The 25,752-nt window shown below is 43.6% G+C and overlaps 1 protein-coding gene across 1 annotated transcript in view; it reads left to right on the plus strand.

The window, feature by feature from the left end:
- The window catches only part of AGBL3 (AGBL carboxypeptidase 3), a 204,412-nt gene that overhangs the window by 28,416 nt on the left and 150,244 nt on the right, over positions 1–25,752 (plus strand). The window contains exons 2-3 of the mRNA XM_073621778.1: positions 412–520; positions 8,106–8,163. Of these exons, the coding sequence (XP_073477879.1) occupies positions 455–520; positions 8,106–8,163 (124 nt within the window). The 5' untranslated portion in view covers positions 412–454. The remainder of the gene's footprint in view (positions 1–411; positions 521–8,105; positions 8,164–25,752) is intronic.

Consider the following 25,752-nt stretch of genomic DNA (forward strand, 5'->3'; position numbering starts at 1 on the left):
AGCACATCCCCATATTTTTTAAGTATTTCCCCTGGAAGACCATCCGGTCCTGGTGCTTTATTATTAGGTACATTCGCTACTGCCTTTCTTAACTCATCCAATGTTAATGGACCCTCCAAAGCCTCCCTTTCATCTTTTGAAATGTTTGGTAATTCAGTTCCACTTTAAACAAAAATTTTATGGCATTTTAATATTGAACAGCCCAAAAGGAATTGCAAATCTATTGCCATTGCTAACACAGGCTTGTCTCTTATTATCTAATTGTCCTACAATTCTATATGTCCACTCTAATATCTGGCTTTTCATGTCTTGCTATTAGTGATTTGAAAATGGCAAATGGCACAGCTTCGTTAATTGTTATTTCTTTGTGGCTTTCGGGCAAGTGATACAATATTTCCTCTCTTTGTACAGAGAACATTCGGTTGTCTTAGATATAAGCTCCAACTGACGTATCATGTGTGATGAGGCAGAAATCCAAGATGTACTTTCAGAACATAGCAGCAGCAGCCAATCAGAATCGGTAGGTATTCTTTTATGCGTACCTTTTTGTATTTTTCCTAAGAAACGTGCAACGAGTATCGGAATTGAAAGTAAAGACCTTCAGAAGTTTTTCTCAGCATGTTCCACTAATGAAATACTTATTTGTTTAAGGGTTCAAAACCTTGTCATAGAACAGCACAGGAAACATTAGGCCCTAATGACTAACCTATAATAATTATACGTTACGGCAACAGTTGTTTTCATCAGTGAAAGCTAAAAATAACCATATAACCTAAAATAATTATTATTATGGCAGAAATCATGGCATAAACCACTTGCTTACAGGGGCACTTATACCTCTTTCTGCCCAGGCCAATTTTAAGCTTTCAGCTCTCTCACACTTTGAATGACAATTGCAAAGTTGTCATGCGTGTTGTCATGCAACACTGTACCCATATGACATTTTGTATAAATTTTTTTCACACAAATAGAGCTTTCTTTTGGTGGTATTTAATCACCACTGGGGTTTTTTGATAGGTGGCACTGGGCACTGATAGGTGGCACTGATGGGCACTGATGAGGCAGGACTGATGGGCACTGATCAGGAGGCACTGATGAGACTGCACTGATGGGTGGCACTAATGGGCACTGATAAGCAGCACTGATAGGCAGCACTGATAGGTGGCACTGATAGGCACTGTTAGGTGGCACTGATAGGCAGCACTGATAAGTGATACTGATGATGAGGCACTGATGGGCACTGATTGGCAACACTGATGGGCACTGATAGGTGGCACTGGTGAGCACTTATTAGCAGTACTGATGGACACTGATTAGCAGAACTAGTGGGCACTAAGGGGACTGATGTCCCTCTAACATAAGCCGGTTAATGGCTTTCTTCTTTTCTTCACGCTGACAGCATGAGGAAAAAAAAAGCAGATAACCAGCTTCTGTTTACTTCCGTAACCAGCTGTCATTGGCTGACAGCAAGTAACAGGAAAACCAGGAGGTCTACAAACAGGCCAGAGACAAAGTTGAACAATATATCTCAAGGTTGGGTTATAAAAAAATCCTAAGCTTTGAATATCCAACAAAGCACCATTAAATCCATTATAACAAAATGGAAAGAATATGGCACCGCTACAAACCTGACAAGAGAAGGCCGCCCACAAAACTCACAGACCAGGTAAGGCCTCATTCACACCAGGCAGATCCGTCTAGCGGAGTCCGCCAGCTCAGCAGGAGATCGCTCCATTGATCTCCGCTGAGCTGGCGAATGACTGGTCTGTCTCTGCTTAATGAGCAGGGAGGGGCCTGTTAGAGCGCCGCTGATTCCTATGGAGAGATCGGAAGAAAACGATCAGCCATACATCTGATTTTAGCGGATCAGATGGCAGACGGGTGTCAGCGGACACATCTCTGATGACATGCATCCCCCAATAGGAGTCAATGAATGGCCCTCTCGAATCAGCCTGAAAAACGGACAGGCGGATCCAAGTGGGCTTGCTGTGTGAAGGGGCTTTAGAAGAGCATTAATCAGTAATGCAACAAAGAAACATTGAAAGACCCACATTGGAGGAGGGAGTATCTGTCCATAGGACCGCTTGAAGCCATACACCCCTCTGAGCAAAGCTTTATGGAAAAGTGGCCAAAAATAGCCATTGCTTAAAGAAAAAAATAAGAATTCACATTTGGCATTCTTCAGCATGTGGGAGCATCCCTAAACACTTGGAGGAAGCTTCTCTTTTCAGATGAGACTGAAGTTGAACCTTTTGGTCATCAAGGAAAACGTACGTGTGGCTCAAACCTTATATTTCCTATCATCCTAAGAACACCACCTCCACAGTGAAGCATGGTGATGGCAGCATCACGCTGTGGGGAGCTTTTTAATTGGCAGAGACTGGAAAACTGGTCAGGATTGAAAAAAAAGATGGATGACACTAAATACAGGGCGATTCTTAAGAAAACCATTTTCAGTCTGCCAGAGATTTGAGACACGGATGGGGGTTCGCTTTCTAGCAGGACAAGGACCCTAAACATACTGCTAAAGCTACACTGGGTTTAAAGGGAAACATTTGCAGTTAATGTCTTGCAATGGCCTAGTCTGACAATTCCAGGATTGTTAATCTCCCTGCTCTGCTGCGCCCTGATCTACAGTGTGTTTAAATTAGTAATTATGTGTGAACATTTCTCCTTGAGGTCTGTAAAAATAGGTATTTTACAACAAGCTGCTGTCCGTTTAATAAATGCAGCCCCCCACTTTAAATGAATGCAGCTCCCTCTCATTGTTGAGCCAGTGATCTTTACTTCATGCTCAGCCTGGTGCTGGACAGCCTTGCTTTTGAAAATATTCTTGTTGATTTTTCTTCAGCATGTGTACACATTCCATGGTCTATTTCAGTCCTCTGTATACTCTGGAGGCCACCATGAGTATGGCTATCCCACTAGGAATGAAAAGGGAGATAGGGTGCATATGCATGCTGAAGATGATGCGGCCAGGAAGTTTTCAGAAGTAAGGCTGTGTAGCGCCTAGTGGGGTTCCACATTGAAGATCGATGGAACCCCACTAGGAGATACACATCGAGGAGGCCGCATTCATAAAAGAACAACTTGACCAAAGGTACAGTTGTCCGTTAATTTACAGTAGGTCCTTTCTATCTGCCTGAACTCCAGCTTTCAATCCAAATGCCCTTGTGGCCCCAAAATAAACTTTTGTGTCTCTACCATTCTCTTACATGTTAGTTTACCTCACAAAATAACACCACTGTATGACTAATGCCATTGAATGCAATTAAAATTAAACCTCTAAGCTTCTGTATTGTGTAGCCTATTTTACAAACACTTGGTTAGAATTATTAAGCATTCTGTATTAGCATTTTACCAGTATGTGTATTGTTTGGCAGTGTTTATATCTGTGGTTTCCTCTCTTGTCAGACATAGCGCACACAAAGACGTGTGTTGCTTGTCACACCTCACAATAGCAGTAGATACAGGGCAGCTTAACAAGCTGTGAATGAATAAAAACTGAACTGTGGGTAACCCCTTTATGAGATCAGCCATCAGTCAGCAGAGTGTGAAAGTCATTGGTAGCCATGTTTGTGGGCATTGTACAACGAGCATAGAGAGTATTAAATAACAAAGTCAATGACCTTGGGGACTAGTCTGTCTCGGGAATAGATGCACTCCATTCTTTTAATGTGGAAAATGATCCGCAGTTCTCACAATATAAAAACTAACATGAGGTATATTATTTATTTAGTTTTACTATAACCAAAATTAAAAAGGGGTAGAGGGGCAAAAATAAAAATTTTAGTAAGTCAGCCTGCACAATTTTGTTCATTTAAAGCTGGGTAATGAAAACCACTTATTCCCCTATTCATAAAATAAACATATAAAACCCCCATAACAACCTCTTTCATATGCCTGAGTCCACCATCACCTTACCCTCCACTGCACATTGTTCATGAGTAATGACTAGTGATGAATTGTTGTCCAGGCCTGCTGCCAACCAATTTTGTCTCCTCCCCTCTCTTGACACCATTGCACCTTTGCTGTAGTTTTCAGGACCTGTGTGGACCATACCATCTTGAAATGACACTTCACCTAGCAACTTCTTTTACAGGCAGACAGGGACAGGCAGAGTACCTGCTCTCTCTACTCTCATTCACCCAACATTACCTTGACAATTGTTGATAGTCATGCTGCCTGCATTACCGCATAACTACAGTATAGTAATATAGTAATGGCTAATGCTGCTTCTCCAATGCTACTGTTGGTGAAGCTTGAGGTCTTGAGTAGAATGTGCTGATTTATGATTACAAGATTTCCATGTCATCCATGATCTAGTGCAATGGTCTCCAAACTGTAGCCCATGGGCCGAATATGGCCCTTTGATTCCCTTTATCAGCTTTGCCCACTATTCCTCCCACTGACACCAACAAGGTGGCACCATTCCTTTCATTGACACCACCACTGGGGACCATTCCTCTCACTGACACCAACAATGGGGCATTTTTCCTCCCACTGACACCAGTGATGGGACACTTCATTCCACTGACACCAGTGATGAGACACTATTCCTCCCACTGACACCAGTTATGGGATACTATTCCTCCCACTAATACTAATGATGGGGCACTATTCCTCCTTCTACTGACCACAGGCACTATGTAATTTTTTTTACTCCCACTGATGCTGGGGCATTTTCTACTTCCACTGGCCACTCCTGCCCCCCTAAAGTCTCAAAGACAGTAAACCGGCCCTTTGTTTGGAGACCCCTGATCTAGTGGAATCTTCATAGATTTTGCATGGAAGCCAAGAAGAATCTAAAAAGAACAATGAAGACCCGGTGGGAAATGAACTTTGTTTAATGTCACTCAAAAGTTACATAATTACATGGTTGGGTCAAAAAAATACACATATCCATAAAGTTGTCTGGAAAATAAATATCTGCATCCTCAGAACCCCAAACTCACAGTTGATCAAGAGGAAGGCAAAATACCCTTATAATGTGTTATCCAATGTGATCTAACAGGAAAAAACCTTTCCTGATCTCCAAAGGTAACTAGATACGCACTGGATCAACATTGTTGTTTCTTATAAATATTAATAGGCAGTTAAAAGGAAAAAAGTATGGTTTTATTTCAAAGCCCAACTCCAGGGAAAAATTTAATTTAAAGCGGAGTTCCACCCAGAAGTGGAACTTCCGCTTATCTGATTCCCAACCCCCCCTCTGGTGCCACATTTGGCACCTTTCAGGGGAGGGGGGAGCGGGTATCTGTTTTTGGTACCCTGTCCCCATTTCTGTCGAAACTCGTCACGGCGAGGTACATCACAAGTTCGGCCCCCTCCTCCTTCCCCTGCTCCTGGGCCAGTGAGAGAGCGCTTCGTGCATGCGCAGTAGGGACACGGCTGTGAAGCCACAAGGCTTCACTGCCGGGTTCCCTTACTGGCAATGGGGTGCCGACATCGCTGGTCTCCAGGACAGGTACGTGTCCTAATATTAAAAGTTAGCACCTACAGTATGTATAGCTGCTGACTTTTAATTTTTGAAAGGTGAGGTGGAACACTGCTTTAAATAGCGCATTGTGCATCAATTACCTTACTCCTGAGTCTTGATTCTAAACAACTCTTCCCAAGCTATCCTGCAATACAATGAATCGAAGTCACAGTTTCCTCTATGAGCCAAGCTAGTTTCCTGCCCTGGGAACCAGACATTTTCCCTGCTCGTTATCTTCCTGGGCACTGGACCCCTCGCATGAGTCCTGCTTCTGGAGCCTATGAGAGTGGACCCTGCTGCTGCAAGTGTTGTCATCCACCAATAGGAGAAGTGCACATTTTCCAAGCAGTGATGATGACACCTGAAGCATGACCCCAAGAGATAAACAGAGAGAGGGGTCATTATGTGACCACAGGTTCAGCTAAATAAAATTGGCATTGGATAGGTTTTTTTTTTTTTTCATACCAGCAGTTAGTGGGGGGTGGGAGTGAGGGGTTGCTAATAACCTGGAATTGGGTTTTAAATTGATCATTTCTGCTATCTGTGGCATGGTAACTTCTGATGCCTTCAGAGATCTGTGGTTAGTTCTCCAAGATTTTTGGAACAACCGACCTGCCGAGTTCCTTCAAAAACTGTGTGCAAATGTACCTAGTAGAATTGATTCTGTTTTGAAGGCAAAGGACGATCACACCAAATATTGATTTGGTTTGGATTTATCTTCTGTACATTTACTTTCCATTTTGTTCATTGATAAAAATAAACTATCAACACTTCTATTTCTGAAAGGATTCTTAATTTACTGTATTTTTTCACACCTGCCTAAAACCTTTGCATAGGAGTATATATCTTCTGCTCCTGTAGCAAAGTTGAAGATTCTAACAATCTTCTGCAGCATGACTGAATAATATAGAGAGTGATACACTGAATATTATGTCCAACCCTTCTATATCTAATGGTCATGCTGATGTGTGCTTACGAATTTAGCAGATGTAAATTGATTCTCGACACCATGTGTTGAACAAACAAAGGCCTTGTCTTCCGGAGCAGATGATCAGCTTTGGAATATGATACCTGTACTTTCCTAGATATTCACAGGGACACTGGAAACATCATCATTGCCTTCTCTTCATGAATTTCTAATGTGGTCCATGGGGCGGAGGAGACTACCAGAGATAACAGCCTCATCCGCTTTTATCCCTGTTGGCTTTAAGGTCGAAATGTTAATATACATCTTGCAATACAGCGGAAATCTCTGCGAATGTGGGATTACACATATGCTGACATCAAAGAAATGACTAAGGCCTTATCCGTGTTCTTCATCGAAGCTGCAGAGTGCTGTATCTACCAAAGACACATGTGTATTCTGACTGCAGATGTCTAAATCATTCATGTGAGCTACTTACAAAACGTTAAAGACATGATTCTTTTAGATGTTCAGCAACAGCTTATGTGTCTTGTGTGAAGAGATAGAAAACTAAAGGAAATCTACACATTCATCCGTATTTCTATAATACCATTCCTGCGCTATCCTAAATGACTTTGCTGTAAGCACCTGGTCACTTGCCAAAATCCACACCTTCATCAGTATTATGTTTTCCTAAGTTTGGGAAGCGTGCAGTTTCTTATTACAGCATCAGGTCCGATTGTGTGTTATGTGATTATATACTATGTGGGCAAGTGTTGTGGACTGCTGACCTTTGCACCTATATATGCTTGTTAGACATTGCATTCCACAACCATGGCCATTCATGTATTTGGGCCCCTTCTTTATGGCTATACCAGGCTTCTCTCTTCTAGGAAGACTTTCCTTGAGATTTTGGAGTGTGCCAGTAGGATTTTGTACCTATTCACCTAAAAGAGCACTGCTGAGAATAGGTACTAATGTTGGACGAGAAGACTTGGCTCACAGTAATTTTCCTGCCAAAGGTGTTCAGTAGAGTTGAGGTCTGGGCTCTGTTCAGGCCACTCCAGTTCCTCCATACCAAACTCATCAAAGCATGTGTTTATGGAGCAGGTTGGAAGTGGCTTTTTATGGTGAAGCATATGTAGTACACCTCAAGTCACTCATTTGGAAGGGGGTCCACATACTGTTGGCCATATAGTTAAGTGTAATGGTCAGGTGTTCACAAATATCTGGCCTTATAGTGTAGTAGATGCAGCGGCTACCAGTTAGCATTCGTGGTAAAATAACCTAACAAAGAAAAATCTCAAAAAATGCCATATTAATACAAAAATCCAATGGGAAAGACTACAAATACAAAAAGGCCATAGGCTAACTGATAGTTGTATAAAAAAAAAACTATTACTATGGTTTATGGTGTTGATGCTGTCACTTATTATGAGCCTTGTTGTTGGGTTGCCATTATATACTTTGAACTCTTGATACGCCCATTGTTTGATCATATTTTATGCTATGCTATCTCAAAATTTACAGAACAGAAATAGGTTAAGATATGCAGTAACATTTGCTGAAATCCTTACCATGTCTACAGTTAACCTAGAGAAAATAAATATATATATATATATATATATATTTACCTTGAATGTAAAGGTTAGCTTTAAATGATGTTGTCCAGTATTAAAGTGAATCATTTGCTCACTGTATTACAATTTCTTTTCTCTAAAGGAAGAGGACCCTTATGAATGTGAATCTGAAGATGTCCAGCCTTATGAATTCTATTCAGGTAACATCATGTGCATGTTTTACTTATCTGGCAAATTTACCCAAGGTTGACTACATTATTAAAGTATTGTATCAACATGTCAGCCAGACAACTAACATTTTTTAAGAAAGAGAGACCTTCTGTTGCAGCATTAAATTCTTCTCAATATAGGTTTCCTTTGAAGAAAAATTTTCTGTTGTAAAGTAGCCATTAAGCGACCCTGTCAAATAAGTAAAATAAGTAAAACATCTAGAGTAAAGTGGAAATAGAATACCTCTCCTGCTACCCATGCAGCTGAATGTTGCTCTGATACTGAGAAATTCTTTCCTACAGTCTGCTGGAAAATCACAACTTCTGGGAATGTCAACCTCCAGGGTCTCACAGCTCTCACTGGTTCCTCCTGCTGACCTCCAGCTCATTACAGGAGTAGTAACATGGAGGTCAGCAGGAGGACCCAGTGAGAACTACAGAGGACCTCGGAGATTGACACTCCAGAAGTGATTCCCAGCGGATGATTTTTTCAGGACTGGACTGATGTTCAGCTGCAGAAAAGGTAGGTATGCTCTTTCTTCTTTACAGGTATGTTTTGTGCTCAAATATTTTACTTCTTTGACAAGGAATCTTTAAATGACAGTTAGCCTTGGTTCACACTGCCGTGACTTTGAATCCGACATCCTTGTGCGACTGTATCGTGGCTTGCATATGACTTCTTTAACAGAAGTCAATGCAAGTCGAATTGAAGTCGCACCAAAATTAGTGCAGGAAGTTTTTCTAAGTCGGAGCGACTGATTAGAACAGTTCCGTTGAAGTTAATGGGGGCGACTTGTCATGCGACTTTGGACACTCAAGTCACATGACAAGTTGCAGCAGTGTAAACTGGGGTTTAGTGTGAAATGGAAAGTAAAGAAATATAAATAGGTACAGTGCTACAAACCCCAAAACATTTGTATGTGAAATAAAGTCAGATGTCCATAATATTTCTTGTCAGTTCCAGAAATCCCTTGTAAAATCTAATCTCATTTCGCCTTCAAAATCCCCGTGGAAAAGGATTCCATCCAAAATATGTGCTTCCACCAAAAATTAGACAGTGAACACCCAAGCTGGCCATCAAGTTAAAGCGGTTGTAAACCGTGGCTGGTTTAAAAAAAAACAAAAAACACCTGTAAGACAAAATGGCATAATGTGTGCTATTATGCATCACATACTAGCACATTATGAAATACTTACCTTAGAATGAAGCCCTCCAGTGCCATGCTGTCACTGATGAGAGGGCTGAGGGCTTTCCCTGGTCTTTCTTCTGGGTTTGTGTGCTCCGGAGCCACAATGACGTCACTTCCACACATGCGCGCGGGAGCCCCCGGTTTCTGGCATGAAGCTCTGAAGTTCTGGCAAGGTATGCCGGCACATGCGCCGATGATGTCACTGGCTGCACCCAGAGTGAATATCTGCAGCAGGCTCCACCCACTACAGGCAATCTGCAGAAAACTACAGGAGGGGGCGGGGACAAGACCTGTCACCCTGCTCAAAGAAAGAGCAGCAGTGACTGTTTTTTAATACAGGAAGCTCCTGTACAGAGACAATGATTCACATTCAATTACTGCACAGCTCTGGAAGAAATACACAAAGCACACCAAGATCCAAGTAAGAATACACATGGCTCTTGTATTTGGACAATATTTGCTTATCCCTGAGTTCAGTTGTAAGACCTTTGTCTTGTGTTACCATGGCAGCACTAGCAGGACTGTCTATGGAAATGTTAAGGGTGACAGGTTAAAGAATACATTCACCTTTTAAGAAAATAATAAATGCACATATTTTTTGCAGAAAAAAATGTGAATTTACAATTTTTTTTTCCTGCAGGGGTCTGGAAAGCATTGCACCCCTGAGCAGTGGATCAGGGGTGCAAGATCAGGCTTCTGCAGAAAAGCCCTGCAGATTTCAGCCCCTACTTCCGATAAGGGCTGACTAGTTATAAGCTGCAGGACTTGTGAGTAAACTACAAGAGCGCCCCATCTCAGAGTTTTGCCATGCCCCTTGCCAGCAATCCAATGGCAATATATCTGTTGGCTGCTGTTTCTTTGAAATGTTTGATGGCATGAGTGAAAAGACAATTGTAGACACCACAAAATGTAAATAGCCTAGGGACTGGTTCACACCAGATGCAATACAATGCATTTTTAATCTGCATCAAAAATGAATGCACAGTGTTTTCCATGTATTCCAATGGCCCTAGTTCACACCAGTGCTGAGTGTTCCAGTGCAGTCAACTAAAGTAGAACATGGTGCTTTTTTTCTATATGGAACAAATGTGGAACGTGGCAAAACACATAAAAAATGCACCAGAATACCCTAAGTTGAGAAAAAAAAGTGGGGAAAAAATGCACAGGAACAAAAACGCATTAAAACCTTTCACTCATTTACCTACCACCTGTTGCTTGGCCTATATTCTGTGTACTGTCATCGAATGCTAGTATACTAGTGCTTAGGTTGCACAGGTGTAAGCAGCTTTAACCTTCAACCAGGTGTGTCATTGGGGACCGAGTAACTTTAAGAGTCATGGTGGAACAGAGAACCCATCATTACCAGCATCTCCTGTGGGGGTAAACGCTACACATGTGCTCAACCGTTCAGATAGTGCTAGTTTGCTAGACATTTTTTTTTTTACAATTTCATGGTATCATTAATTATCCCTTACTTCATGTGATCATAGTGATTTTGACCGACTTGTTCATCTTAAAGAAGCTTCGAAAAAAAAAGTTTTCAGTTTGTGCATTAAACCTTAACTTCACACACAAGCCTTTTTGTTCTAACGCATTTTACATATTCGTAGGCCGAGTACTCTTTTGCAGGCTTTCAACTCATCAGATTCCACAGTGCTGTTTCACTGAACATTTGTTATCCAGCCCAGCTGCAAAAAATCTTGCGGTGCGGTTCACAGTGGTCAGCGACTTTTTAAGCCACTCGCTGTTCACACTAATCACAACACTGCGGGGACGCCCTGCACAATCCTCCTTCCTTTTTGCTGCTTTGCACCACACCAGGCTTTGAAGCCACAATTTAATGACTAGATGCCACGTCTTTCCTCTGCTTTCCTTTGTATTGTGTTCATCCGTAACTTGAACAAAGTGCCTACATGGAGACCTCAAATCTCTAAACCTAAAGATCGCTGGTTTTCAGACATATAAAACCCACAGGGCAATTTAGGCAATTATCCATTGCTTGACAGGCAGAGATAGTCTGTACTAGGGAAAATTCTCAGATAAGTTTGAAAAGTTTCAGGAAGATGGAAAGTTTCCCTAACCTTAAAGGTGCCCACATAAGTGGTTTTAAAGGCAATACATTTTTTACCTTAATGCATTTCCTGCATTAAGGTTAAAAATCGCCCCCACCCTTCCCTAAATACTTACCTGAGACCTATTTCGATCCAGTGCTGTGCCTGTCTGTAACAGCGCTCTCTTCTCTCTTTCTCCTTATAGGACGTGGAGGCAGGAGTGGAAGCCATTGGCTCCTTGCTTCTGTCAATCAAATCCTGTGAGGAAGGGGTGGAGGTGGAACCGAGCCACTCTATGTGTGACTATGGACGCACACAGCCTGGCTTGGGAGTGGGCCTGCAGATGCATCTCCATAGGAAGCAGCTTCCTATGTTTGCACACAGAAAACAGAGGTAGCCAAGAGCACCGGCGGTGTACCCCAGAAGAAGAGGTTCAGGGCCACTCGAGTAGATAAGTATAACATGTTTGATTTAAGGACAAAATTGTTTACAACTGTTTTAAGGCAATAACTGGCTAGAAATGTACAATCCTGCTTTCTGAACTAGCTTAGTTGCAAAAGATATTTCTGCAAATAAAAATTGCATATTTGTGTATATGGAGCAGTTAGCTTATCTTAAAGGAAAGCAGTAGTGATTGGCAAACAGCGAGGGTGGACGAATCCCCCTCAGCCAGTTTATTGTGTTCTGGCAGCTGTCTGAATACCAGCGGCTGCATCTGACTGCATGCTGCTGCTGCTTGGCTGTCAGTTTTTCACCTGGGTCCTTCAGTTTTTGAAATCAAAGGATGTCTAGCAGAAGGGGGCTACAGAGTCACTCACAAAGCGAAATCCACACAGTTTATCATCAGCTTAAGAAGCATCTTCCCACTGATCACCAACATAAGAGCATTCTACCCGTTGACCACATATGTAGTGAGGCCATTCTCCCATTGACTACTATTTTAAGGTGGTCCTTTTCTCATTGACCACAAGCATAACTGTGCCCTGTACACAAAACCAGCTCTATAAAGACATGGTTTGATCAGTTTGACATGGAGAAACTTCAGTGGGCTACACAGAGCCTTGACCTCACCCTACTGAACACCATTGGGATTGTTGAAAGTCTTATTCACCTGTTTGCCGGCTGCCCCAATTGCCCAGTTCCAGCTATCTCTCCCTCTAATAAGGTCCTGGTTTGCAGGCAACAGCAAGCAGCACCACATTCCCTCTTCTTGGTTAGTGTCACGGTTGCTGGGCAGTGAGATGCACTCTTCCAGCCCTGCACAGCAATTGCTTGCTGTTGCCTTTTTGGCCTATGTGCCACATGTTGCTGGTCACACTCCTCTGAGCTCCAGGATTGGTCCCTGGCAGGGGAGGCGCCATATTTAAAGCATAACTCCACTTTTGTTGAGAAAAGAACATTCCCCCTGGGTGATCTATGTACGTTGCAAGGATAATAACAACCTTTTGTTGCAGATTCCTACCTTTTTGTTATTCAGAAGAAATCCATGTGTGTTTGTTTGTGCCTCTGTGCTGAGTGGGTCTAATGAGAGTGGTTTTGTAATTATCTGTCAGTTGTGCAGCTGCAGGGCACTAATGAGGAAATCTGCTGGGCCTGTATCCCTTTGGATGTGTTCCTATTGGAAATATCTCATGAAAAATGACATTTTTGTTGCAGGGGATGCCTGAAATCTGACTTGTATCTTAGGCAGAGTTCTGGGAAAATTGACGAGTTAATTACACAAACAGGGAATGATGTTTCTGGGGAGTGGTCAGTACACATTCTCTGTACGGAACAACTCTAGGTAGCCATATTGCATTGCATTTATAAAAAATTACAGCGGCTGCAGATTGAAAAGGAAAGGTAATTTTTAATAACATTCAATTACAATATAACTTGTATAGCAGTTGTGCATGGTATATTATTTTTTCTTTATTTGCTATTTTTTCCCCCACGAAAGTGGAGTTACCTTTTAAACATGTGCCTCATTGCAAGTGATAGCATTTTCCTGCTAACCAAGTGCACTGTATGTTAACCTGTTTGTGCCTGTTACTGACCTTTGCTACTGGATATTACTGGATCACCCTACTATTTGTTGGCTGCCCTGACCTTTGTTATGTTTAACCCCTTGTCTATCAAGATACTTTTATAAATGCTGTGGTAGTCAGTGAGTTAAAACAAGCTCACAGCTTCTGCATTTAGGTAAAAGTGATCAAGGGCTCTTTACAGTGCTCTTAAAGTGGTTGTAAAGGCTGAACGTTTTTTTTACATTCATGCATTCTATGTATGAAGGTGAAAAAACCTTCTGTGTGCCGTTCCCCCCCACAGCACTCCCTAATACTTATCTAAGCCCCTACTTAATCCTGCGATGTGCAGGAGAGCCTCAGCTGTCCCTGGACTCGCTCTTCTCTTTGGCTGAGACAGCAGCCGGAGGCATTGTGATTGACAGCAGTGGGAGCCAGCCAGCTGAGCCGCGGCTTTGTGTCTTATGGATTTATAGAGCAGGGCTCCAGTGTCCCCATAGCAAGCGGCTTGATATAGGGGCACTGGTCAAGGGGGAGAAGCCAGGAGTGCCAGTGGGGGACCCGAGAAGAAGAGGATTGGGGCTGCTCTGTGCAAAACCATTGCACAGAGCAGGTAAGTTTTGACATGTTTTTTTTTTTTTTCAACTACTTCAATACAGGGCACTTACACCCCCTTCCTGCCCAAGCCAATTTTCAGCTTTCAGCGCTGTCGCTGTTAAATGACAACAATTGCGCGGTCATGCTGCACTGTACTCAAACAGAATTTTTATAATTTTGTCCCCACAAATAGAGCTTTATTTTGGTGGTATTTGATCACCTCTGTGTTTTTTTATTTTTTGCTAATAAAAAAAGACCTAAAATTAAAAAAAAAAAAAGAAAAGGTTTTTCTTTTGTTTCTGTTATAAAATTTTGTAAATAAGTAAGTTTTCTCCTTCACTGATGGGCACTAATAAGGCGGCACCGATGAGATGGCACTGACGATGGGCACTGATAGGCAGCACTGGTAGGCGGCACTAATGGGTGGCACTGACATGCAGCACTGATGGGCATTGATAGGCGGCACTGATGGGCACTCATGGGTGGCACTGGTGGGCACTGATAGGCGACACTGATGGGCACTGAAAGGCTGCACTGATGGATACTTATGGGTGGTACTGATAGGCGGCACTGATACGTGGCACTGATGGGCACTGATATGCGGCACTGATAGATGGCATTGTTAGGCATCACTGATGGCACTGGCAGGCATTGGGGATGGGCACTGATTGGCAGCTACCTGGGCACTGATTGGCATTTGCCTGGTGGTCCAGTGTGGTGGCCATCCCTGGTGGACCTGGCAGCATTCTCGTGGTCCTAGGTGGGCATCCGAGGGGGGGCTGCGCTGATAAACATTCAGCACAGACCCCCCTGTCAGGAGAGCAGCCGATCGGCTCTCCTCTACTCGCGTCTGTCAAACACAAGTGAGGAAAAGCCAATCAATGACTTTTGCTGTTTACATTGTGATCAGCCGTGATTGGACACGGCTGATCACTTGGTAAAGTGCCTCCGTCAGAGGCTGTTTACCAAGATCGGTGTAGCGGTGTGTCAGACTCATGGGAGCACAAGAGCAGTCATTCTGAGAGGCCGTCATATGACGTCCACCTAGAACAAGAGCCGTGCCGCCCAGCTGTCATTTGAAGGCTGGCGGGCGGGAAGTGGTTAAAAGCCGAACCTTTAATACCACTTTAAAGAGGAACTGCAGTCTGCTCACATAATTTGTAATAAAAACATCTTTGCCATTCTGAAGCTTCCCTCCAACCACTTTGCATATTCTATATATACTGTGATTCTGTACTTTGCCAAATATGCTGCAGAAATCTCCCTCCACTAAGTCTGGCTGCAGCCATTTTAACTGTGGGCAGCTGAAACTGCTGCCTGTTCACTTCCTGGATTTACACAGAGGCACACAGAGGCATACCTCCAGCTCTGCAGTCTTCATTGGCCCTCTTATGACTCATCCCCCCTCCCTTCCTGGCAAACTCTCACGAGAGTGAGAGAGAGAGCTGTGCATGATGTCATAAGACTAGGCTAATGGCCAGACAAGAAAGAGAAAGTGGTCTATATAAGGTATTTACTAGCAGAAAAATGTTTTAATATCCAAAGTTAAAACAACATGGGCAGAAGATTTAATAGATGGAAAGATGAAAAAATTACTGAAGGTCCGCTTTAAAGTTCCGCACCCCTCCCACCGCTAGTACCTGCAGTGGTTCCCAGGCTTCTCAATTCCTCCTGTAAATGGCTCCAACAGTATGAATCCAGAAGCGACAAGGACTTTGTCACTTCTGGATTTAGAGCTGTCATTCCCCAGCTGCTTTTTCAGGGAAGCAGCTAATCAAGCATGATCTGTGGTTTATTAGCTGTAGTGGAAAACAGGGGAGACATAGACCACTCAATAGACCCTGATGTCTCCATCAAGAAGACCTTTTATCTGCCCATGCTGTCACATACTGTAGAGATCTTGATGGCCCCCTTGTGATGGGATAAAGTTAAATGAAAAAAAGTGGCAAAAAATGTACGGTATTTATAATGAAAATAAATAGAAATAAGAAAAAAAATAGTTTAAAGCAGCCCATTGCGCTTACATACACACCCGAATGCAACGTTAATGGATAACTCTACTGTCTGCTGCCTGCCCTGGCCTTTGCTACATCCACCTGACTTCTGAGTGGCTTACATATTGTTACTCCTATCGCTATATGGTACGTCTACTGTTTACTACCTTGGGTTTGCTAGCAACATTCTACAGCAGCCTTTCTCAACCTTTTCAACACACAGGAACCCTTGAAATATTTTTCAGATCTCAGAACCCCTGCTAAAAATGACAATCTCTACAACTCATGATACATTAGTGTAATGATCAGTGAGAAGAATGCTCCTTACGCTTGTGGTGATTGGGAAGAATTGATCAATGAAAAGATCAATGGTGTCAGTGGAATCTTATCTGAGAAGTAGAAATTGTTCATTGCTCCAGGAACCCCTAGCAACCTCTGGAGAAACCCTTGTTGAGAAATGTGCAATACACGTGATCACGGAGCAGTAGTGTGGCATTATAAGGTTAAATGCGTCGGTGGGGAGGCGATATTATACCTCCTCACTGCCTGTCAAATGCCCTCTGAAAACCACTGGAAGTAGAGAGTCTGAGATCAGTACAGCTGGGATTTCTGCAAATCCTGACCTGTAGTGAAGAACAGGTACGCACCTCCTGAGGTTTGCAACATGCAGGCGCTAACACAGGAAGAACTTAGCTGAGTAGCAGACTTGGGGATATCATCAGGACTTCTTCTAGACAATGACGACAGAACCAAGCCTCCCAGCTGTACTGTTCCTCAGGCTCTCTCCTTCCAGCTCTTGCAGCTCTCCACATGGACATCTGTCAGCGTGCCCCTATGAGCCTGTCAATTTCCTCAGTGAGGCATCGAGGGCTGGATAGGGACAGCTAAAGGGCCGTATGTGGCCCTGGGGCCACAGTTTGCCCAGGTATGTGTTAAGTCCTATAGGCAACCTAGTAACGGTAGGGCTGTTTGCCTTAAGGAAAGGGGGCTGCTAAGGGTGGATATATACTTTACCGCTATTTGCTCTGACTGGAGTTTCCAGACCTTACTGGTGAATGGAATGCCATCTGTGAGCTGGGTATTCTCACCAATCATCAGTAATTGACCTCACAAAATCACTTTGGGGTGAAAAGACACAAATCCCCACAGACGCACTCCAAATTATTGTGGAAAGCCTTCCCAGAAGAGTGGAGGCTGCAAATGCTGCAAAATGGAGTCCATCTCTATATTGAGGCCCATGGTTTTGGAATGGGATTTCCAACAAGCTCATATAGGTGTGATGGCCAGAAGACCGCAAACTTTTGGTCATACAGTATAGCCTGTTTTTCATTGGTTGGATCGCAGGGTTTATTTTTAAATATTGAGAAGTGTGTGCCTTTAATACAATAATTTGAATAATCTTTATTACGCGCACGAACAGCACTTTTTTTTTTTTGTCATTATTTTTTCACACTGGTTTGAACATTAATTTGAAGCCCACAGCAAGCCCGTATACGTAATAGGAGCCAGGAGACGGCACTGGAGATTGATGGGTCCACCGTCCTTATTTATTGTTTATAACGGTGTGATTAATGGTCTCCTCTGCTCGGTAATGTAGTACTCATTTGCCTGTGCGTTAAAGGAGCGGGTGATTTATTTGCAGTGGCGTAGGTGTTGCATTTCAATAGCCTGACAGTGATAACATTATATCCACATGGACTATCAATTAGGCACAGATACAAGCGAGCGACGTACTCCAGCGGAATCGTCGACCTGAATGCGAGATTTAGGGTAGAGCGGGCAGCGTTTAAAGCGATCCTCTGCGTGCGTGCCTGATTAAACGCACAATTTCATTATTTATAATGGAGCAAAGGGCAAGCAAACACCTGCACACGACCGTACGTGCTGAAGACTTCAAGGTGTGCATCTACAAAAACTATTAAACATTATGTGCAGGTAATTAAAATGGATTTTCACAAAAGAGAAAGAAAATCACTATGATTTTCTCATAATTACCTTTTTCTGTGTGGAGTGTGCTGGGTGGGCGTTGGAAATAAAGGTTCTAAAGAGCACGAAAATACAGAAATACTGACTTAAAATGGTAATTATCCATCATGAAAAGCTCTGTGATGTACTATATGCTCCATTTTATTTATTTATTTATTTTTTGCATATTTTGCATACAGTTTCCTTAACCCCTTACCATCTAGACCTGCCATGCCTTTAACAGGGTCTTTGGCATTGGAGGGTGGGAGGGACTGGCTGATCATATGACTACTGTGATTGGCTGTCACAATGATAACATGATTGGAAGCCGATCTAGGTGGCCACTGATCATTAGCAGAGAACGAGTGTGAGAGCTGTCTTTGACAGCTTGGTCATTGTGCTGTGAGTGCTCTCTCAGCACAGAAGGTTCTGCTGCCCATGGAGGCGTATGTGCAGTGCGTGTGTGTTAAACTTTACCCCTCTTTGCTGCCATGCATATGCTTTATGTGGGTAGCAAGAGGTGGAACTCTTGCAGGGCAAAGTAACGGTGTGACAGAGGCTTTTGGAGAGGACTAGGGGAAAGCCTCTTACCCACTGACTATAGGCCCTGGCTTTTGGGGGAACACTGCTCTTTGGGAGGTATGTGCCTGGGAGATCCTTGGAGTAGTCTTGTTTCTGATTCTGGTTAGTTTCTCCCCAGAACATGCAGACTCTGGGAGTCTAGGCCCGGGATCCATGTTAAGGGCCTAGATGCCACATTTCCAGTAATGACTGCTCCACACTGTGAGACTCAACATTCCCCTCTGGGTGATCTATGTACTGTACATTACAAGGATTTTAACTAACTTTGTTGCAGAGTCCAACCTTTTGTTATTCTGAAGAAACCCCTGTGTGTTTGTCTGTGTGAATGTGGTAAGGTAATCTAATGGGTGTGGTTTCATAATTATCAATCAGCTGCTGCACATGCAGGGCTCTAATGAGGAAAATTGCAGGGTCTGCATCCTTTTAGCCGTGATTTCCTATTGGGAGTATCTCACCAAAAATTGAATTTTTTGTTGCAAGGGATTCCTGAAATCGGACTTGTATCTTAGTGTAGATTTCTGGGAAAATTAGTGAGCCAATCACACAAGCAGGAAATTATGTTTCTAGGGGGCGCTCTGTACATCATCTGTGTACAGAACACCTTCAGGTAGCCATATTGCATTGCATTTTACAGAAAATTACAGAGCTTCAGATTGAAAAGGAAACGTCATTTTTAATAACATTAAATTATAGTCTGACTTGAGTTGCAATTGTATATGCTATGTTATTTTTTTTTTTTTTATTTGCTATTTTTTTTCCCCCCAAGAAAGCGGAGTTACCCTTTAAAGTCAACTTTCACCCCCAAAAGGGATTTTGCTCCCTTACAGCCCTCCTACCCTCCACAGTCGTAAACTGTTTCTTTTTTTTTCTGTTTGTTTCAATTTTTTTTCCTCTGCCCCACCCCTGCCACCATTCTCATCTAGGTGAAAATTAGGTATCTGGTCTTGCAGCCTCCAAGGATACCCTCATCACATCTCCCAGAAGGCTGCAAGATCAAGGACACAGAGAAGCCAGAGGGTGTGTCCGACGTGCATCAGCAGCAGGCTGCCAGAACCCAGAAGAGGCAGCCAGTTCCCATCAGTGAAGCGGACCACAATGGCGGTGTGGGACCCAGGCTAGGTCATTTGAACAACGGATCGCAGCGGAACAATGTTGGATTCACTGGGTGGGTGAGTTTGTGTTTAGAAGAGAATTCAACAAATCTGGTGAAAAAAAAAGGGAAAAAACATGGGAGGAGTAAACTTCCACACAACAAATAAATGATAACTGAACTCCAGCTAACATGCTTTAAAGCCTGACTCTGAGCACAATAAACTTAATTATTGTTACATTTGCAAAAACAAACTCCTATCATACAGGCTTTATTGTACTGTGTACATTTGTCAAATGTGCTTGTTGGCATGCAGGGATTAGTAAAACTCTTGCTGTACTTCAGGGCCGCTCAGGTGTAAGCTCTGCAGGTCTTATGCTGCATACACACGATCGAAATTTCCAGCAACAAATGTTCGATGTGAGCTAGTTGTCGAAAATTCCGACCATGTGTAGGCTCCATCGGACATTTTTTGTCGGAATTTCCGACAACAAAAATTTGAGAGCTGGTTCTCAAATTTTCTGACAACAAAATCCGTTGTCGGAAATTCCGATCATGTGTACACAATTCCGACGCACAAAATTCCAGGCATGCTCGGAATCAAGCAGAAGAGCCGCACTGGCTATTGAACTTCATTTTTCTCAGCTCATCGTACGTGTTGTACGTCACCGCGTTCTTGACGTTCAGAATTTCCAACAACATTTGTGTGACCGTGTGTATGCAAGACAAGTTTGAGCCAACATCTGTTGAAAATAAATACAGGATTTTGTTGTCGAAATGTCCGATCGTGTGTACGCGGCATTGTATTCCACAGCACTGTGGTTGTGTCTCCACCTCCCTCTCCTCCTGGCCATTCATGAAATGAAGCCTTGGACTGTTTCTTTAGTGAATGGCCAGGAGAAGATGGAGACAACAGCGGGGCTGGGGTCCACGAGACCCAAGCACCCAAGCACTTACATCCGAACAACCTTACTGGCTCTGGCTCTGGATGGACTGGCTCCGTGCGGCCAGCGGACTGAATCTGGGTCAAAGGAGTACAAGAAGGTAAAAAGTTATTAATATATTGAAAGTTACCAGAATACAATATGGTTTTTACTCTGGTGGTAAAACCACTGCAAGAGTTACCTGCTTGGTTTGCCTAGGGGATGATGAATAAGATGATATTCTTTCCTTATTCCTTGCTCTTTGTACAGCTGGTCCCCAGGTCAATCCTTTGTTTTCATACTATACAATGCAGGAGCAGCTGCCCTGCATTGTACAGGAGGACGCTGAGGGCCTGGTCACATTCCAGGGGGTCAGGCAGTCAAGAAGAGAACCATCTGCTGGGGAAGTGAGGAATAAGGTACTGATATCACATCCTCTAGGCAAAATAAGCAGTTGCCCCTTCTAGTAGGCATGGGGGACCCAACGCACGAGTTTATACTTAAAGGAGAAATATGGCCAAAGGTTTTTTGCCTATACTTCTCCTGTGCCTGCTGCCGTCACAGAGCCTCTTAAAGTTATGAAAAAATCCCAACCATATAGTCAGGATCTGCCCAAAAGCTTGGGCTGACATCTGGCTCAGCCTTTCAATGAGCTGCTGAGAGCCTGAGGCAGCTCCTCCTGCCCCTTCCACAGCCCTGCACTCCAGTGAGCGCTGGAGGGGGCAGAGAGCCGGTGACTGACAGTCACTGGCTCTCTGCAGGCTGAGGACCAAGAGCTGAATGATCAGTGGTGTTTGATTGCTCAGTTCTCTGTCTTAGAGGTGGCAGGGGACAGCTGCAGCTGGGATCAGTGCTGCAGCCATCTAGGTGAGTATGTTTTTTTTTTTTTTTTTTTTTTTTTTAACTCCAATACTTCTCTTTTAATGCTCCCTCCCCAGCAGCACATAATCACTTTCTTTCCATTGCTTTTCTGTTCAACTGCTAGGAGAAACTGCCCTGTGTCAACTTACAAGTTGTAACTTACATAGGGCTATGGACTCTACCCTGTTGACAGCGCTGGTGCTTAATTATTGGCCCAGTGCTTTTAGATGCTCTTCCATACCCAGCAACTGAACAGAGCAGCAGGGAGTGAAGGAAAGGTATGTGCCTTTAGGAAAGGCGCGATTAAAACAAACCTGTTGCCTGGACTGGGAAACTGTTTTACCTGCCAAAGGATTTGTATTTTTGCCCATCCAGTCTTGAGATTTACACAGTTCGCCACAAAGCACAGCCTTTTCTGGCAGGGAGGGAGACCTGATTTTCCTTCTGTTGCAGTTAAGTAACACTTACAGGTCTTTTACCTTCCTCAGCCTGTAACTGAACAGTAATGGAGAAGCAGCAGACTGAGGGGCTCATCTCTCTGCTGTCTCCTCCTATCAGTATGAGCACTTATTGGCTTCTCTGAGTACAGCCTGTGCAGAGAATCTAAGGAGATCCACAGGGACACAGAGATACATTTGAAGAAAACAGGTACTTGCAGTTGCAGGCACTTGTTTTGGCTGAAGTTGCACTTAAAGTATAACTAAAGGCAAAAAACTTCTTTTTTTTCAGTTTTGGATAGAGTGGAGAGGGATTAGAACCCCTGTCAGGTTCTTATTGCTGTTTGTGTCCCCGTTAGGAAGATTCACCCTCTCTGTTTGTCCTGTTTACTATTATCATTGAAAGTAAAAGAAAATCCCACATTTTTTGTTGTCCCCAGAAAAGTAATAGTGGGGAAATCTTCCAATGGGGACACTAGTTCTGGTGACCTGGGGGTCCCTAAGAGATTCCCTTAATTTGCAGGGAGTTCCCCTCACTTCCTGTTACGGATTTGGGACAGGAAGTGAAGGTAAATCTCCCCATTGGGACAAAGAGGGCAAAAATAAACCTTTCAGGGGTTATAACCATCCGTTTCACTATCCAAAATGAAAAAAAAAAAAAATGTTTTGCCTACTTTAACACAACATTTGGAGCAATATACTGTATACAGTTTTGATTGGTATATAGCACATTTGTTTACATATCAGTCCAATAAAAAAGAAGTCCTATTGCAGAGTTAAAGCGGAGGTCCGCCCAAAAAAAAATTAAATCCAGCAGCTACACATACTGCAGTTGCTGGCTTTTAATAATCGGACACTTAGGCCCCTTTCACACGGGCCGTATGTTCGTATTTCATCCATCCATTTTCGGATGAAAAACGGACATACATGTATCCCTATGGGATAGCGGATGTCAGCGGATGAACATCTGCTGACATCCGATGACATCAGTCTCCACTATGCTCCGTTTCTGATGACGGAGGAAAACCCTACTTTTCCATCCGTCTGCGGATTGGATGAAAACGGACTCTACGGTCCGTCTTCATCCGATCCCCCATAGAGGAGAGCGGCGCTCTGACAGGTCGGTCCCTGCACAGTGTGCAGAGACCGACCTGTCATCTGCCTGCTCAGCGGGGATCGACGGAGCGATCCCCTGCTGAGCAAAGCGGAGCCCGTACATGGACACGTCCGTGTGAAAGGGCCCTTACCTGTCCTGGAGTCCAGCGATGTCTGCACCACAGCTGATGCTTCCATCTGCTGTTGGGTGCTGCCGCCGCCATTGCGGGTAAGGGAATCCGGCAGTGTAGCCTTACGGCTTCACGCCAGGAACCCTACTGCGCATGCGTGAGGCCCCGCTCCTCTCTCCAACTTGCCTGGCGACAGAGGGCGGAGGAGGGAGCCCCACGGTGACATCATGGGCCGTGGCATGGACTCCCAGGAGTGGGAACAGGATACCTGTCAAGACAGGTATCCTGTCCCCCCCGGAAAGGTGCCAATTGTGAATTGAGGGGGAGAGGAGACAAATGAGCGGAAGTTCCACTTTTAGGTGGAACTCCACTTTAAGAGATACAGTTTTGTAGAAGAGGACAGTTGGGAGTCATGCCAACATCCTGATTCATATCTGCACTGGAAATATAAATTTTAGGCATTAAAAGCCATATAAATACTCTGCACACTGTGATCCATCACCATTCTCATAGAAAAATGAGGACAGAGAAACTATAGGCAGATGCTGATAAACACTATTTGCATCCACACATAAAACCCTTTCCTTATGGCCGCTAAATCTGTAGGATATAAAAGTGAATATAAAAGCCATCTAATTAAAAACATCCAGAATCTGAAAAACAAAAACGAATGAAAACGCATTTAATTAAAAAGGCAGTTTTGTTAATTAGAAGTGGGCTGGTGCGTCTTATTATGGATTTGCAAGAAGTGTCTGTGAATAAGTGCCGTAAAATGATCTAATTTTCCCCGTAGATCTGGAGGAGCGTATGGCGACCTTCCTTACTGCAGCTGTTATTAAATGACGCTTCCCGCGGGAGAGCTGTGCCAATTGTTTCCTGCAGCTCCACTTTCTCGTTCGCAGGACCCTTGTGAATGTTGTATATTGTACTAAATCAAACTTGAAACTTGATTTTAATGTTATCTGCTATTTCCCCATCCTTCGGGGTCTAGGAAAACTTTACTTTAAGATTTACAGATCTAGAACTTTCAATAAAGAATCAACTGCGCTCATTAAAGAATTAAAGCATTAAAGCTGAACTCCAGCCTTCCCTTCAGTCTTGCACAGTTGCACAGACTCCTCTCCAATACTGAAGTAGCTTACTCTAATTTTACTGCATACTGTGACCTTCTCACAGTGTGACTATGAAGCTGCAGACAATTCAGATCAAGCTCATCTCATTTCTGGGCTGAAGGACATCCAGCATCATCTAGCTCTCCCTGACCCACCCTTTTCATTAATTGGATTTCAGTTATTGCATTTACGGAGGCTCAGAACCACATGTGGGTTTTACCCATTGTTGCCAACCCTCCTTATTGAAATTTACTGACATGACACCCAAGATTTACAGTCACAGCCAAGTTTTTACTGGCATTTTCAAAAATTTGAAAATTACAGTTTTAAGTGCAAATGTCAGTAGTTAGGCTACAAACAAGTACAATATGCAATTAGCAATGTGATTTAGAAGAGAAGTATGGGTTATTTTTTTTATTTTAGTTTCATACTTACCTATGGGGATGCAGCATCAGACCCATCTCTGCACTGAGAACTGAGCCAGCGTTTTCCCAGTTCCCCGAGAGGAGAGCTGCTGACTGTCGGTCAGCATCTCTCCTCTCTACTTCTCCATGCTCATTGGAGTGATGAGCTGTGGAGGGACGGGGAGCGGCCGTCTTAGCTTCTCAGCAGCTCGCTGAGAGGCTGAGACAGCCATCAATCAAGGCAGCTGGCGGATCCAGACTTGGAAGTCGGGATGACGTGGTGCCTCGAATGATGACAGTGACGTCAGCAGAGAGAGTGGACTTCAGACCGCTCTCCGCTGAAAACGGGTCACAGGAGTGCAAAACGAATTGCACTCCTGTGACCCATAGGGGAAGCCCAGCCTAAAAAGCTTAGGCTGGACTTCTCCTTGAAGGTAGATATTAAGGCAAAAAACATATTTCCTATTTTATTTTCGATATAGCAAGTAGTTCAGTACAGGACTCAGGAGAGCAAGAAATTAGAACGGGCAGCCACAAACACGTGAAATTGACTCTCACAGTGACACTGACAGCAGTGTGTAGCAGCACAGATGATGATGACACCTTACCGACACGACACGTCCTTTCCTAAATCACAGTGACAGTCTCTTTCCATGCCAGGTGTTCCCTTCAGTCCATTCCAGTCCAAACCGCACTGACAGGCCCTCTCCCGGCTTGCCTTGCTCCCGTCCCGCAGACACGCACACCAGGCTCCGGCCGCTCAGCTTGGCTCCCTTGCACTAGAGTTGGGCCGAACACCCCCCTGGTTCGGTTTGCGCCAGAACTCTTGAACATCGCTAAAATTGGGACCGAACCTCGAGCCCCATTGAAGTCTATGGGACCCTAATTCTAAAAATCAAAAGTCCCCATTTTGAAGGCTTAAATGCAAGTTATTGCCCATAAAAAGTATGGGGGCATCTATCAATGCAAAAACATTTTTTTTAAAAGATGATTTTTACATGAGCAGTGATTTTAATGATACTTAACCACTTACAGACCGGAAGATTTCCCCCCTTAATGACCAGGCCATTTTTTGCGATACGGCACTATTCGCTTTAACTGACAATTGCGTGGTCGTGTGACTCTGTACCTAAACAAAATTGATG

The sequence above is a fragment of the Aquarana catesbeiana genome, linkage group LG03 (genome assembly GCF_042186555.1).
Source record: "Aquarana catesbeiana isolate 2022-GZ linkage group LG03, ASM4218655v1, whole genome shotgun sequence".
Classification (NCBI taxonomy): domain Eukaryota; kingdom Metazoa; phylum Chordata; class Amphibia; order Anura; family Ranidae; genus Aquarana; species Aquarana catesbeiana.